This window comes from Stenella coeruleoalba, assembly GCF_951394435.1.
Source record: "Stenella coeruleoalba genome assembly, chromosome: 1".
In the NCBI taxonomy this organism is placed as follows: domain Eukaryota; kingdom Metazoa; phylum Chordata; class Mammalia; order Artiodactyla; family Delphinidae; genus Stenella; species Stenella coeruleoalba.
In genome coordinates this window covers 17,286,457-17,303,661 of record NC_137169.1, presented here as the reverse complement: position 1 = coordinate 17,303,661, position 17,205 = coordinate 17,286,457, and the positions used below count along the sequence as shown (strand labels likewise).

At 48.0% G+C, this 17,205-nt stretch overlaps 1 protein-coding gene across 9 annotated transcripts in view; it reads right to left on the bottom strand.

Moving 5' to 3' along the window:
* Positions 1-1,187: 1,187 nt before the first annotated feature.
* ZBTB40 (zinc finger and BTB domain containing 40) overlaps positions 1,188-17,205 on the bottom strand; it is an 80,796-nt gene continuing 64,778 nt past the window's right edge. For 8 of the 9 annotated variants that reach the window (XM_079903476.1, XM_079903475.1, XM_079903473.1 and 5 more), the window contains 6 exons: positions 13,552-13,716; positions 10,757-10,971; positions 9,372-9,534; positions 8,581-8,667; positions 7,130-7,356; positions 1,188-5,323 (listed from right to left, as the gene is read on the bottom strand). In XM_079903476.1, the coding sequence (XP_079759602.1) occupies positions 5,129-5,323; positions 7,130-7,356; positions 8,581-8,667; positions 9,372-9,534; positions 10,757-10,971; positions 13,552-13,716 (1,052 nt within the window). In that variant the 3' untranslated portion in view covers positions 1,188-5,128. The remainder of the gene's footprint in view (positions 5,324-7,129; positions 7,357-8,580; positions 8,668-9,371; positions 9,535-10,756; positions 10,972-13,551; positions 13,717-17,205) is intronic. The other variant, XM_079903481.1, reaches the window with a different exon arrangement.

Here is a 17,205-nt window from a genome sequence, read left to right as displayed (position 1 = left end):
GCCCAGGCTTAAGGTAACTACACCACCAGGGAATCGCTCGGCCCATTTCCTACCTCTGCTCAATCACTCCTGACCCACAGCAGCACTTCACCTCTGTACACACACACTTTCATGGCCGGAGCCCAGCTGCCTGGGACACTCAGGATTATTGCTCCAGATACGACACTCCAGCCCCTCTCCAAAGACATCACTTAGGCAGAAAGGCATACTTCCTAAAGGCCCTGTGGGCTCTGGGCAAGGGTTAGGACTGTCCCAGGAGAAGTGAGCAGAGTCACCCCCAGCCCTGCCTCAGGGCGGACCTGAGCTTAGGGGCTGCAGTATATGACGCCCCCGCCCCTGGCCTTACCTGCAGGACTCTTACTGCAGAAATTACGCACATCCTATCCGTGTGTCTGCCTCTCTTGTCTCTTGTTGGCTGTCAGCAACATGACATTTTCAGCTGTTCACCATGAAAAGTTTCTGCTTATTTTACAGTTATCTGCTGAGCACTTTGTGCTTTGGGGGCAGTTGAGATTCAAGAGATAAACGAAAAGTGCTGTTATAAAGATCCCTAAGGATGCAGACAGAGAGAGGAAGATGAGAGACACGTAAAGGTATAGGAATGAACAAGACACGTAAAGGTGCAGGAATGAACAATCTTCCCAGTGCTAGAAAGTGTAGGGAATGGCTGACCTGTATGTGAAGGACTTTATTAATTACAACTAAAATTTTCAACACCAAATTTCAAACACCAAACGTTAAATCTAGGCTTTTGATTAGTACTACAATTCTGTGGGCTAAATACAATAATTTCCTCCTTTTGTGAACGGGAGCTGGAAGGAGGGAGCTCAGAGAGGATAAGTATCTCACCAAGGTCACACAGTCATAAAGTGGCATAGCTGGGATGTACCCAGGTTGGACACCAAAGCCTGTCTCTGAAACCCTGCACCACACTTGCTCCCTGGGAACGAGGGTTTAGAAAAATGAGGCTCCACACGACAGGAGAGCTTTTTGTCCTTCCCAGGCCATGCTAACAAGGCCCGCAGGTACACAATAGCCCCTAGGAAACCAGGCCTATCAAGCCTCGTCTCATTTGACAGCTGCCCAGAACCAAAGAGAAAACAGGTTTATAGCATCACAGTCCATTTGAAACTCATGCAGCATAATTTTTTTCAAAGTACATATTTTATTTACATAGAGTAGTGCAAGTTGAACACGAACAATGGTTTGTAATCCAATTTAAACAGCCATAGTGTGCTGGCTGACCTGGCCTGACATGTGCACCCTGTCCTGACCGTGGGTGGTAGCAGGTGTGACTGGCCTTTGTAAGGGAAATGATGCAACATTTCCATGATTTGGAAGCAATCTAAATTAGTTGATGGGATAATTTTTTTTTTTTTTTCCCAACAATGTAATCCCCGAAGCACAGCAACTTCTCCCTTCCTTACAGGCCAAGTCACAGGTATAGCAAGTTTCTGAGTTCTGGCTGTGCTTCTGGCCCAAGTCCTACCAGCCCCAAGGTTTTCCATGGCGACAAAATACTCCCTTCAACCCCTAATTTTTCTTTCACTCCCACTTTCTCCCTACTTCCCAAGTATCCCTGCAATACACTAGGCCAAGCGGAGCAGGGCAGGGGCTGCTGAAGTCTTCCTTTGGGAGGACTGGTTAAAGCATCCCAGGATCTTCTCCACCACTGTCCAACTTCCTAGTCCCAATTTAATAGAAATATTGCTTGTTCCCTAGAACCATGCTAGGTAAGGCTTGCAGCTCCTCCAACCCTTAGTCAATTCTTAGATCTCAGGCACATGAGAGTTAAATCCCCCACCCCATATTATTAATAAGTAATCAGCCTATGGTGACTGCAACATCACCTGGGGTAGAGAAACTCTTTGGGCCCATCTCATCTTTCTCCTCGATTTACACCATGAGCAGAGAACAGGGCCCTTGTCTCCCCATTTACCCCTGTTTGACTGGATCTATTTCACCCTCAGTCCGCGACTATCAGGGCTCTTCCCTGGGGGATGAAGCTGAAATACACTCCATGGCTGGTGGGAGGGGAGAGTCAGACAGCTTCCTCAGAGGACATGAATGACCAGGGAACCTGGCATTCACACAGTAGACTGCGGCACTTGCTGGACTCAGGCTTTATAAAATAAACAAGTCTCTGCCCCTTTGCTGCCCCTCAGGCTCTGCTCACACACTGCACAGTCCCATCTTCCCAGAGCGATCCTCGCTCTTGAGCCATCTATCTGCTGTCTGTCTCACTCACCAGGGATGGGCAAATGCCGTTCCGTAAGTGATCCGCACGGAATCAGACTCCAGCTTGGAATCTGTCTGCCCTTTCCTCCTCACCAGGTGTTTCATAAGCTCTGGAGGCAGAGAAGAGTTGGGGTCTTACTGAATAAATATGCATTCCAAGCAGTCCACAGACTCCTCTACACCACTGCCAGTGCCCCCAGGGTTCAGCCCTGAGGCCACAAGGGCAGCACCACGGCAATAAGGCAGAGACCACCACTGCCACATGAGAGCAGGTGATGTGGACAAGGGGACCCCGGTAACATGTCCTCCGTGGCAGCAATGCAGAAGGTCTCTTGGGCAGAAGTGGGAGAAAAGAATAAAGTGGCCAAGTAGGGCTAGAAAAAGTCTTCCTACGATAAAGTCCAGGCTTGGGCGTCTCTAGGCAGCAGCGCTGTGAAAGCGCTGTTGGCGCAGCAGCTTGCCGAGGCCCACTCGGAGCAGAGACGAAATTCGGGGCGGACCTTTCGCTCATGTTGACCAGAACCAGCACAGGCCTCGTGCTCCTGCTGGCTGTGCCACAGGGTGAGGGTGCAGCCGGCAGCATAGCCCACTGCTCTGTCTGCTCTTGGCAAAGTGAGTTGTGAGTCTGGTGATTCTGAAGAAAACGAGTGTCCTGCCACGATCTGGGTCTCCACCAGCAACCTGAGAAAGGGTGCCTCAGTACTTGAAAGGATCTGGAAGTTGGGTTTAAAGCTTATAGCTTTCTTTATTCAGAAGACTTTTTAAAAAGAAAAATCACTTTCCCCTACAGGTCCTCAGCAATTAATTTTTAAATTTATTTTGTTTTTCTTGGCTGGAAGAAATTTTGATAACGCTGCGATTCCCACCCACCCATGCACTCTTATCTGTCGGGCTTGGCCTCCGTGCCCTGTAAGAAGGGCTGCTCCACTCTTTCAATGGGTTTTATCTGGTGCTAAGGGGAGATTCGGTGCCATCTCATCACTTGCTGATCAAGAGCAATCCCGGTCCGACAGCTCACAGAACTGAAAACCCTTAAGAAGACAGAGACGGCCTTGGCAGAAGCAGTGAGGGCCTCACAGGGAGGCAAAGTCTTAAAGGTTTGAGCACCATCTTCTGGTCAGTTATTGGCCTCTGAAAACTTCATTTACTTCAGAATGGGACGATCCCTGAGCCGACAAGCTCAAGTGATTTGCACATAAAATGAGCACACAACTGGAGGCGGGGTGAGCTGGCCCAGCTGCCTGCACAGAGCAGGATGGATGCCAGCAGACACACTGGCAGTGTTAAGGTCCCACCTTCTGCCCTTCCGGCAACGTGTGATGGCGACAGAAGCAGCGACCATGACCCAGATCGACCCCTCCCCTGCTGGTACCTGGTGACGTGAAATGTGCTTAGAAAGAAGGGGTGGCCTTGTCTTCTGCCAGCCTGTATTTTGAGGGTGAGTGATCAAACTGGGCAGTACCTTCCGCAGGGGGTCAACCACACAAGGTGGCAGGGAGCCGTGCTGGGTGTGTAAACACTGCCCTAGCAGACTTCAACCTTCTGCCATCAGGGAAAGGAAGATAAATGCTAGTCATTCCTTCCATCTAATTGCACTTCATAATGGATTCCATAAACCATTAATTATCAGATTATATTTTAGGAATTGAAGATGAAAAAGCTTTGTAAAATTCAGACTCCAAAGGATCACTGACCTGCAGTCACAGTGGCAGCTGGAAAGAGCTCAGACAACAGGCTACTCACAGGCAGGGAAGACCCTGGCAGGAGGAAGACTCAGGGGCCACTCCACCTGGCGCTGGTTCACTGCTACGTTACATGTATCACGTGCTCCTCAGGGAGGGGATGAGGCCTCCAGGTTGGGTAGAAGCTTTAGGCTTTGATTAGGGAAAGGGGATTGAGGACACCACAGAAAAGCTATGGGAACCAGCCTCAGGTGCAGAATACCATGAAGAGTTTCCTGGTAAGGCAGAGACGGTTTGCAGCTAGATGGCCTCACACTGAACACTCCCAGAAGAAACACTCCAAAGGCTTTGTTTTGGGAATGGCTGATTATACTGACAAGGTGGGACTCAGCATGGAAATGAAGCCTTCCTGTGTCAGCATGCTGCTACCTGTCCTACTGCCACCATGAGAGGAGGCTGGAAGGATGACAGACGTGAGGAGGTGCTGAGTGTGCTCAAGGCTAGGAATCCCCAGATGGTCTGATGGTGCTTTTCTCTCTCTTTTTTTTTTTTGTGGTACGTGGGCCTCTCACTGTTGTGGCCTCTCCCGTTGCGGAGCACAGGCTCCGGACGTGCAGGCTCAGCGGCCATGGCTCACGGGCCCAGCCGCTCCGTGGCATGTGGGATCTTCCCGGACCGGGGCACGAACCCGTGTCCCCTGCATCGGCAGGCGGACTCTCAACCACTGCGCCCCCAGGGAAGCCCCCTATTTTCTCTCATTTTTAAATGGCCAGAAGGCACTGGCAGCACCTGCAGCCCCACTCTGTGGGCCACTGTCCTGCACTGAACTGCTGCTCTGCATGCTGAGGGCTGCCAGCACATCACACCGCTCTGGTTACTCTGGTCACCAGCTCCTATCCCACTGCTCTTTCAGGCTCTATTTCAGAAGCTATACTCCACTTGGGGATAGACAGTGTCAGAGAGGCCACAGCAGCAGGCCTGTGAGGAACAGGCCTGCCTGCTACGGAGGGCGGTCGCGTTGGTGTTGATGACTCAGACTTGGTTTTATGAGAACCATGATGCTTCTGTCCGTTTCCCAAGTGAGACCACTTAGGTTGGTGCTAAGCTAAGATGCTCAATACTCAGGACATCGAGGGAGGAAGGGCAAAAGGCAAGTGTGGAGCATTCTCTCTATTGCAAACGTAGGACCCTCCACGATGAGCAGCCACTCACTTGGCCTCCCCACAGATTAGGGTCACGGTACCGTCTAGCAAGTCCTCCACGGTCACTGCCACAAGCTCAGAGCTGGTCTGGGATGTCTGCGAATCTGGCAACGTCACAAACACCTGTGAACCAGCAAGCTGGGTCTCCTCCAAAGTGATCACCTGCTCCGTCTGGGCCACCGGCTCTGGGGTTTGGATCACCTGAAAGGGAAAGACCGTGAGGCTGCTCTGGGCAGTGTCCACAGTTGGCTCCCCAGAACTTACATGGTTTTCATCTCACGCTGTAATGATGATATTTATGTTTTCACCAGAGGAGAGCAGTTACATGTGCTTAATGGGAAGAGGCAAGTCTAACACACCAGTGATGCAAAAGAGAAGGCAGGCAAACAAGTTAAGTAACTCTGTGCCAAATTGCTCTAATTTAGCTCCGTACGCCACCTCAGGGTGCCTGGACTCTGATTACACACCAGTGAACGCGGGCTCAGTTTCTCACACTGGGTTTTCCTGTCTTGAGGATTACACTGCAGAAGTAAGTGCCGTGTGAAAGGAATGCTACTGAATCAAAGTGGTTCGTGTCATGCTTGAACCATGGAAATGGGAGTGGTTTACCAGAAGCCTCGGGTTGCCAAAGGTGGCATGTCTGGACCTTGATCAGGCTAAGAGCCTTACTTGGAGGCTACGTGGCTACAGAGCTAATGGCTACAGGAAGAAGAACGGGTAGACAAAATGTGGCTTCTGTCAGCTCCCTCACGCAGCTCACCAGGCTGGAGGGCACTGGCTTCTCTCCTCCACAGGCCACACACACACCTTCCAAATCTGCAGCATCTGTTAAAGATGACTTTCCCATCTCAGGGAGAACTAGTCTGGTTAAGTACACCCAGTTCTTGCCTGAACCTCCGAGTTGATGTTTCTGAGCCATGGAGGTCGGAACAGCTGGATGTTTTCAATACAGAGCGCCCGCAGAGGGCACAGCAACCCTGGATCTTGAGAGCTGCCGAGAGCAGAAAGTGCTTTCCACTAGACCTGAGTGGGCAGAAATGGAGATGCCAAGCTCAGCCATGTCTCTGCTGTAGGAGTGAAGAGACCAATTGTGATGTTCAATAAAAAATCATCTAGGACAGCAGTTTTCAAACTGTTTTTCTTTTTCTTTTAGCAATGGAATATTTTTTTTGCCCCAAAGGACATCTTACCCAGAATCCTAATATATAAAAAAGATAATAGCAGCGCTGTTCTCATTGAAATGGCAGCAGGATTGGCACCCAGAGGCCTGGCCGCCTGACTTGCCCTCTGCTCCCCACAGAGGCCTGTAAGAACACGGCTATAAGGGGCTGCTCTAAGGGACAGGACGGGGGGCGGCCCAGCCAGCTCACAGTTCCTCTCCCGTCCATTCACAAATTACTGTCAATCAACAGAATGGAGTTTCTTTTCCCTTCCTGCCCACCCTCTCTGGAGAAGACGGGAAGGCAGTAATAGAACTAGAGACACAAAGAGGGGCTGGAGCAAGCGTAGCCTTGAAATATCAGAAGAGGGGGGGCTTTACACCCAGGTAAAGGTGAGAAGCCCAGACGTTCAAATGTGCCCTGTGCCCAGCCCAGAGGAGTTACCAAAGCATTTCAGCTGAAGGTGGTCTCAACAAAGAGCTCATCTACGCTCCTCCAAGGTTTCCTGCAACTCTCACCACATCCCATGGTGTTCTGCAGAAGGTGAGGGAGTGTGTGAATTGGGAGGAGAGGTCAATGTCATTCTGCTTTTGAAAATTCTTGTTCCAGCTTCCCTCTACTCAGGGGCCATTTCACATGTGGTCACCAGGAGGCTAGAATTTTCTGTTCTGTTTGGTAAGAGGTCCAGAGAGACTCTTCTGCAAGATCCTCTTGGTCATGAATGCATCACTCACGGGGCCCTTTGAGAGCCCCGGGGAGAAAGGCTAGGTGTCGTGATGGGACTGCCTCCAGAGAAGCCTCAGGGACCCCGTGTCAGCACCCTCATATCTGATGGCCCCAGAATCACCTGCACCATCTGCGAGGCAGCCACTTGGCTTTCAGTGCCCGTCACCTTTGGGTGTTCAGACTCCAAGTGACAGTCCAGCTGGGCCTGGGAGGTGAAGAGCTCCCCGCAGAGCTCACAGGGGAAGGTGCTCTCCGACTGCTTGAAGTGCTCAGTGGTGACGTGGTGCTGCAGCGCCCCGGGAAAGCGGAAAGTGGCTGCACAGTACAGACACCGGAACGGTTGTGACCCTGGAGGAAGGGGACAGAGGGAGTGACTGAGGGAAACGAGAGGAGGGAGGGGAGAGGAAGGTGCAAGCGGGGGCAAGGAGCACAGGCAGGTCCAGAGGCAGCTCTTCAGCTCCTGTGGGGCCTGGAGCGTGTACAATTTGGGGAGCCCTCTCTAGGAAGACTGATACAGAATTACACACACAGGATCAGGGGCAGATCTTTGGACGGGTCCCACCAAGTGCAAGGCTCCAAGGCACAGCTTCATTAGCATCAGATTCAGGCGAAATCTGCCTCTGCCAAAGTCCATTATTCATTCAACTGTAATGATGCTGACAATGTTTATTTCGTCAATTCTAAGAAGCACCTTTTAACGTCTCTGAAATGGGATCAATGGCATCTTACTACTGTTACAGGCCATGGAGGTGGGTGTAATTGTCAACAAGTGCACTTGCACGGACATCTAAAGGGGCAGCATCAAGACTTGCAGAATGCATGTCCACAGTCTGAAAGAAAAGCCCTAAGACAGGAGCAGTGCATGTTTTAAACTCACAGGAAACAAATGGTTTAGAGGGAGGAGGTAAGGGTTGGATGTTCAGCTACATTCCCAAAGCAGGAATCAGAAGACTAGTTTTGCTAATGCTCGAGAGACCAAAACCACCTTACCGTGCTCTCCATCACCAATGCTCTTGACGGTGGAGGGCAACACCACGTGGAATAACACTCACGCCAACAATCTGAACTGAGAGCTACTCTGGGAAGCTGAATTCTTACGTTGATCAACTTATTCCTTACGTTTCCTTTTTTTATGTATGCATACAAGAGTGCATACAATCTACATCAAATTAAGTCCAAAGCAGCACTTAGGATAACCTGCAAACTCTAAGTGACAAGAAAGCATAGTTTAACTGGCAGCAGTTTTCCTTTCTTAATGGTTCATTAAAAATGGTGCCTCTTATAGAACTGGCATTTTAGATTTGATAAGGTATAGCAGGAACAATGATAATCATGGGTAACGCTTACGAGATGCTTACTGGTGCCAGGCCTTAAGTGTTTTCTGTGTATTAACGTATTCAACTCTCACGGTTCCCCTATGACGTAGGTACTGCAACCGTCCCTGTTTTGTAGATGAAGAAACTGAGGCACAAGTTAGCTGCTACTTAGCCTGGGTCGCGCAGCTGTGGGTGGTGGAGACGAGACCCATCCCTGGGCAGTGCAGCTCAGGAGCATCTTGGAAGGGGCACTGACCTGAATGCTGGCACTTGATGTGAACCTGCAGCAAAGCTGGCGTGGGGAAGAGCTCCTTACACTGGCCACATTCATGGAACTTCATATCTGAGAAGCACACGAGGAAAGAAGTGGTGGGAGAGAACAAAAGGAAGATTCTCTGAGCCTGCGGAGTAACAGGGCTGAGGGCGGGATGACGGCTCACACTTAGTGAGCATCTACGAAGTGCCAGGAACCTGATGCCTATGCTACATTAGTGCAATCTGTGGTAAAGAGCACCAGATCCGGATCCAAGTGCCCGGATGCAAAGAGGGTTGTTGTGAGAATTAAAGGAGAAAACACACGTGGGTGCTGAGCACAGTGCCGTGCACTCAGGAGACACTTCATAACTGCGAGCTGTTGTGATTATCCCCCAATTTATCTGTAACACAGGTGTGAATAATTGACTTTCTGAAGAAAAGGAAACAGGTTCAGAAAGAGATGTCACTTGCCAAGGTCACACAGCTAGAGTTAGGATTCCCACCCTGGCCTGTGTGCCACCCTTCCCACGTGCCACGACCAATCACCACCGAGGCTGGCAGGAGTCACACTGCTCTAGGTCTCCAGTTGCAAGAACTACTGCTACTCAAGCTAGTGTTACTGATGGACTGACATGGCACCTGCCGGTGTGCTGGGGAGGAAGAGGGTGTCACTGCAGCACACCACACTCTAGCACTAGAAGTCGGGATTTAGGGCTGGAACCCAGGATGCTACGTCACCAAGCCCCTTCCACTCCTCAGCCCCCACTCCCAGTCCAGGGCACCCCAATTCACCTGCGTGCTCTGCTTTGATGTGCTTCTTGTGTTCAATGGTGTTGGGAAAGGTTTTGTCACAGGAGCTGCACTGGAGTGACGAGAACTTGGAAGATCGATGGTTCTGAGCAGCAAACACGTCAGGGTGGTGGGTCCGATTGTGGTACCACAAACCAGACAATTGCTAAAAGGAATGTGGCAAATGTTAGGTCTTGGATGTTCCAGCAAGCTGGAGAGTTCACAAAGCCATGAGAGAAAAGCGCTCCCAGGGAAGCTTATGGACCTGGAGTCACACTCTTACCCACCACAGTGAGTGCTGACATGCGAGGGGACGCTGGTGCTCATGGGAACAAGGCACCTGTGTATCCACTGAGGTCACCACAGGGCAGGGCCGGGGCCTTCAGAAACCCATTCCTCACAAGCTTAGGAGGGAGGTGTTAGGCTCTTTCCAGTGACGTGGAAGCTGAGGCACAGAGGGGTGAAGTGACTTGCCCAAGGTCACATGATCAGTAAACAGGAGGACCAGGATTCACACCCTGGCCTTCTGAATGGAGAATCTGTGCTTCACCACCGAGCTGTCTTGCTGCCTGTCAGAGGCCCAGGGCGCAGCAGGGAAACCTGCTGGAGAGGGGCAGGTGCTATCCCTACTCCGTAAGCCAGTGCCCCCTTCTTCCCGGGTTCCAGAGCAGCGCTGCGACACTCTCCGTACAATTCCATGGTTTCCTAGAGACCAAGCCCAGGTTTTACCCAGCTCTGTAACCCTAACGTCACAGCACAAGGCTTGGAACAAACTTAGCTCTCAATTTCTGTTGAGCTGAAATTAGCTGCTGGGTTTCTCTCTCTGTACCCAAATGCTATAGATGCCAGCGAGGGCCATTCTTTTCTCTGTGGTCTTAGAGTTTCTCAAAGAAGTGGTTTCTTTTCAGATCTGTATGGGGTTTCCCTTCAATTACATAGCAAATTCTAAGGTAAAAAAGCAGAGCTCTTCCCCAGGAGTTAAAAAATCCTCCAAAAAACACCAATAATTGTGCTAAACAAGATAATTCCAGGTAGTGTTACACACCCCAGTGTCATTCTCACATCCCTCAACACATGGGATCAACAGGTTCTAAAGAATGTAAATATCCAGGGAAAATGCAGGATTCAGTTCAGGACGAGGCTGAAATCTAAGAGAAGACATGCAGGAACTCTTGGCTCCAATTAAAGCTCCCCCACTGACCCCACTCTGACCAGGTCACCACAGAGGATCTGAATAACCTATCAGCTGCATTCTTCATGAGAACCGGCCAAATGGTCATATCCTGGAGACAAGAGGTGTTCTGCAAGCCACAAACACGGGGGCCAAGGGAGACCAAAGGGAGAGTGGATGAGGGCCCGGGAAAGGTGCCCGCAGAAGCTGAGCTCACCTGGTAGGCCTTGTTGCAGATCCCACAGCTGAAGGGCTTCCCTCCGACGTGGGTCACCATGTGCCGCTCCAGCATCGAAGGGGCGCTGAAGATCTTCCCACACGTGGGGCAGGGGTGGTACTCCTTGGAGTGCACCTCGTGGATGTGCTTTCGGTGATCCTGCAGAGTGGGGAAGCTCATCCTGCATTTCTTGCAGTCATATGGATCTTCTATGTCTGGTTCCATGAGGGGAGGGAGGGAGACACCACAGGCAACAATCAGTGACACGTGGTTTTCTGTGTGCAGCTCCAGAAGCCAGACTGTTTAGAGGTCACGCAGGGTGACAGACTCGAAGGACCAGAAATCACTGCATCCATCACCTAACTACCTCCTACTTTCATCCTAGGAGGTGGGGTTCCTCTGAGGCTTCTGGATTAACCACCTCTGAGCATGAGTTTACCTCAATTCCTCATCTTACAAGTTAAATTCCATCTTACTACTTTCCAGGGAGTATCACCTTTGCTCTTCCCCTACCTGCAGTGGGTGTTTTGGGGTTTTCTAATTCTCTGTAGAGATTTCCCACACACTCCCCAAAGCATCACTATTTCCTTTTTTGTCAGTAGTACAATGCAGAGGATGAATGCTTCCTTGATCCCCACTTTAGATTCAACAACAAAAACATTTTCGTAAGTAATGTTTATTAAGTGCTATATGACATGCGTGTTTTAAGTGCCTACATATATTAAATCACTTAAAACTTCCAATAACCCTACGTGTAGGTTCTACTACCAGTCCTATTTTATAGATTAGGAAAATCAAGGTTTAGAGAGTGCCCAATGGCACAAGTATGATATTGCTGAGCTGGGTAACAATCCCAGCTTTCACTCCCGAGGTCATGCTCTGAGCTGCATGCTGAATTGGACAAGGCAACTCCTCAGTGGGACCTCAAAAGTAAGAACTAGCACTGATGAAGAATACATTTGCCATCCCTGTGGCAGGAAAGTTCAGTCTTTTTCTGAAGGTAACAGAAAGTAAAACGTTTGAATAATAAAATCCTTTGCCCACAGAAAGGCCCAGCCCATCAGCCAATCTTATGTGTGTGCTGATCCAGGCTAATTCAGGGATTCTGACACGCAGCAGCACTCGGCATCATTAACTAGTATCCCTGTGGACGTGAGCTCTTGAGATCTCAGTTTCACACTATCTTTTAAGATACTCGGAAGGAATTCTCCATAAGCAATGATGTGATCCTATGAAACAGGCAAGGAACAGTCAATGAGAGAGGGGCCTGGATGCTGGGCCTGCTTTGGGTGATCCGCTCCAAGTCATGGCAAAGTTTTTCGGGTCTTCTCTATTCTGAAAATTGATAATGCCTTCCCCTTTCCTGACTTCATGTGATGCTACTGGGAAAAGGAGACTAAAGCGGAATGTCGTTTAAAGAGATTGAGAGGACTTCAAAGTTGTGGCACTGGATCCAAGCCAAATCCCACTCACCTGGAAGTCTACTGCAACTGGATTTGCTGGACAACCTTGTAAACTCCTTGGGGGGAGTGGGGGGCAGCACTTTATGTTTTCCTGTATTGCCCAGTGCCCAGCCACATGCTGGGCACATACAAGCTCTGGCGAAGTGCCTTGTTGGCTGGCTGACAACAGACTTGAATGTGTTGACAGAAAGCACATGTTTGTGAGATACTGTATTTGCCAACAGTTAGAAACTGGTGTGTGGGAAACAAAGGTAGGGAGGGGAAAAGGGAAGAAGGGTATGCAAGGTGCATGGCATGAAAAAAAAGGCAGGCTCTTATGGTGACAGGTGGCCCTGGAGAAGGCTGCTCTCGTCACCAATACTCTCTAGCATTTACTGAGCATTCTCTATGTGGCAGGCATGGAGCTTCATGCTTTACGTGTGATATCTCTTTTATTCTCACAACAGCCCAATGTGGTAGTGTTACTATTTTCTCTACCTTACAGAAGGGGCATAAGAGGCTTAAAAAGGTAAAGAAATTTGTCTAAGGCCTAAAAGAAGTAAATGGCAGAGTAGTCAAGATTCAAGCCCAGGCCCGTGTGATTTCAGAGCCCAAGCTCTTAACCACCCTGCTGGGCTGTGCTGATCACATGACTACTACAACAAGAGCAGCTGAAGATGATGTGACGTGACCAGCGGACGCCTCCTTGGCGATTTCCTGATGATGTGATAAGGAATCACAAAATCTCCTCTTCCTCCCCTGTGTGTGTTGAATGGAAGTGTGTTTTTGTCTGTATCAGTTCTAGTAGAAGGGGACAAAGATGGGGGCAGACCCTACTAACTGGGTAAATACAAGGCATTTGGAAGAGAATGCTGGGCAGAAGGCTTTTAAGGGAACATGACTAGGGACCACTCACAGTGGTACACATTAACTCAGAAAGCGTCCAGGCTGCTCCTATGGGGAAAGGCACGTTATGACCATAAGATGAGAGAGGGAGTAGGAAAATGAAGCTCAGCGGACAAATGGAAATATTCTGGTGCTCTGCGAGCCTGTCTGTTATAGAGACCCTTTCCTTCAAACATAATGGGCCTCTGTCAGCCAAAAAGAGCCAGGTGGGCTAAAACGGAAGACAAGGAAAGAGCCTGGACAGAGAATCACACAATGACACGTTAAAATGGGATTCTTCTTGAAATAGGAATGAGGGACTCTGGCTTTTGCAGCAGAATAGGAGAGGGGAAGGCACTGAACGGGGCCCAGCTCTGGTGGAGTGATGACTTCTGTTATGACTGCTGCGTGCCTTCCCAGCGCCAGGCCTGGTGCTGAGTGCCTAATATCCACAATCTCAGTACATACTGTGAAAGGTGTGCAGGTGGATGGAGAGGCCATTGGCTTGCCGGAAGCCCTTGCCACAATCTCTGCAGACGTATGGCTTGTCCCCGGTGTGGGTCCTCACGTGGCGGGACAGCTCGATGGACTGGGCAAACACAGCATCGCAGTACTGGCACGCATACATTTTTCCTGGAAATATACGTGAGTTTATTAGAGGCAGCACTAAGCATTTAGGGCATTCATAAAAACAAAATCACATTCTAAGGCACACAGCAGGGAAATATAATCTGGGAGATGACAGTAAAACACGAGGCAATTTGTAATACACTGGGTGAGAGGTCTGAGCCATCCTATCAGATGGTACCTCACAAACACAGTTGATCACACAGGGAGGGTATCAGTGTCTCCCTACCCTGAGGGATAAGGACAGAGTTCTCATCACACAAGACTAGCCATCTGTTAATCTGGCCACTACAAGTATGTAAGAGCTCATTCCATTCCCAGGAAACAGATATATCCTTGAGCCCAGAAAGACGTGAGCCTGGATCCCTTAAAAAACATACAGGGCAGAAATGCAACTGCACATAAAAATGACACACATGGACTCAGAAAAGAATGACAGCTTTCTGCCAGCGACTTGCTATAAAGATTTTCTTGGCTCCTCTATTTTCTCATGCACTAATGAAAATACAATGACCAGACTGCCAGAGAGCATTAGAAAATACCAGTAAAGAGAAAGTCTGGAAAATCAGCATTTGTAAAAAAATGCTAGACCAAATGTACCTTCAGTCTCCCTTATGGGCTAATAGAGAAATGGGAAAATCAATAAGGTGAGGGTCCAGACAGCCCAGATCCTAGGGGTGACTTCAACTAGGGCAATCCACCTCATTTTCATTTTTTATATTGTTACACTTTGGAATAAGATTTTGTTAAGAAAAAAAGGGTTTCTTACCATTTCCTCTAAGATCAGAACAAGACAAGGGTGCCCACTCTCACCACTATTATTCAACATAGTTTTGAAAGTTTTAGCCATGGCAATCAGAGAAGAAAAAGAAATAAGGAATCCAAATTGGAAAAGAAGTAAAACTGTCACTGTTTGCAGATGACATGATACAATACATAGAGAATCCTGAAGATGCTACCAGAAAACTACTAGAGCTAATCAATGAACTTGGTAAGGGATAAAAAATTAACGCACAGAATTCTCTTGCATTCCTATACACTAACAACGAAAAATCTGAAAGAGAAATTAAGGAAACACTCCCATTTACCATTGAAACAAAGAGAATAAAATACCTAGGAATAGACCTACCTAAGGAGACAAAAGATCTGTATTCAGAAAACTATAAGACACTGATGAAAGAAATCAAAGATGATACAAACAGATGGAGAGATGTACCATGTTCTTGGATAGAAGAATCAACATTGTGAAAATGACTATACTACCCAAAGCAATCTACAGATTCAGTGCAATCCCTTTCAAACTACCAATGGCATTTTTCACAGAACTAGAACAAAAAATTTTACAATTTGTATGGAAACACAAAAGACCCTGAATAGCCAAAGCAACCCTGAGAAAGAAAAACGGAGCTGGAGGAATCAGGCTCCCTGACTTCAGACTATACTACAAAGCTACAGTGATCAAGACAGTATGGTACTGGCACAGAAACAGAAATATAGATCAATGGAACAGGACAGAAAGCCCAGAGATAAACCCACGCACATATGGTCACCTTACCTTTGATAAAGGAGGCAAGAATATACAAAGGAGAAAAGACAGCCTCTTCAGTAAGTGGTGCTGGGAAAACTGTACAGCAACATGTTAAAGAATGAAATTAGAACACCCCCTAACACCATATACAAAAATAAACTCAAAATGGTTTAAAGACCTAAATGTAAGGCCAGACACTATAAAACTCTTAGAGGAAAACATAGGAAAACATAAATCACAGCAAGATCCTTTTTGACCCACCTTCTAGCATAATGGAAATAAAAACAAAAATAAACAAATGGGACCTAATGAAACTTAAAAGCTTTTGCACAGCAAAGGAAACCACAAACAAGACGAAAAGACAACCCTCAGAATGGGAGAAAATATTTGCAAACGAAGCAACTGACAAAGGATTAATCTCCCAAATACACAAGCAGCTCATGCAGCTCAGTATCAAAAAAAACAAACAACCCACTCCAAAAACTGGCAGAAGACCTAAATAGACATTTCTCCAAAGAAGATATACAGATTGCCAACGAACACATGCAAGGATGCTCAACATCACTAATCATTAAAGAAATGCAAATCAAAACCGCACCGAGGTATCACCTCACACCAGTCAGAATGGCCATCATCAAAACATCTACAAACAAAAAATGCTGGAGAGGTTGTGGAGAAAAGGAAACCCTCTTGCACTGTTGGTGGGAACGTAAATTGATACAGCCACTATGGAGAACAGTATGGAGGTTCCTTCAAAAACTAAAAACAGAACTACCGTATGCCCCAGCAATCCCACTATTGGGCATATACCCTGAGAAAACCATAGTTCAAAAAGAGTCATGTCCCACAGTGTTCATTGCAGCACTATTTACAATAGCCAGGACATGGAAGCAACCTAAGTGTCCATCAACAGATGAATGGATAAAGAAGATGTGGCACATATATACAATGGAATATTACTGAGCCATAAAAAGAAACAAAACTGAGTTATTTGTAGTGAGGTGGATGGACCTAGAGTCTGTCATACAGAGTGAAGTAAGTCAGAAGGAAAAAACAAATACCATATGGTAACACATATATATGGAATCTAAAAAAAAAATGGTTCTGATGAACCTAGGGGCAGGACAGGAATAAAGACACAGACGTAGAGAATGGACTTGAGGACACCAGGGGGCTGGGAGGGGAAGCTGGGACGAAGTGAGAGAGTGGCAATGGACATATATACACTACCAGATGTAAAATAGCTAGCTAGTGGGAAGTAGCCACATAGCATAGGGAGATCAGCTCAGTGCTCTCTGACTACCTAGAGGGGTGGGAAAGGGAGGGTGGGAGGGAGGGAGACGCAAGAGGGAGGGGATATGGGGATATATGTATACGTAGAGCTGATTCGTGTTGTTATACAGCAGAAACTAACACAATATTGTAAAGCAATTATACTCTAAGATGTAAAAAATAAAGTAGCAGTACAGCAGGGAAAAAAAAAAAAAGAAAAATAGGGTTTCTTGAATCAAGAGTTGAAATTATTGAGAAGCCCAGGACTCAGCCTTTGGCCTTCTTCTCTGTCTCCACTTTTTAGATGATCTTATCTCAGAGCCTTACATTCTACCTGTACATTGCTAGCTCCCACATTCTCTCTAGCTCCCACATTTACTTCTCTATCTCCCAGCTGTCCCTAGAACTTCAGACTTATATCCACTGCCTATCAGCCTAGTTGTCCAGCTGGAGGTCCGAGTAGCTCAAATTTACCACCATGCCAAAACAGAGTTCCTGAGTCCACCGCCACCACCCCCGCAACCCACCCACCTATAAATACACACACACACTCCAGTTCCCCCGTTTCAGTAAATGGCAGCATCATTTACCTGGCTGCTCATGTCAAAACCCCCAAAGCCACCCTTAATTCCTCTCTTTCCCTCACATCCCACATCTAATCCATTATCAGTCCTGTCACTTCCACTTTCAACAAC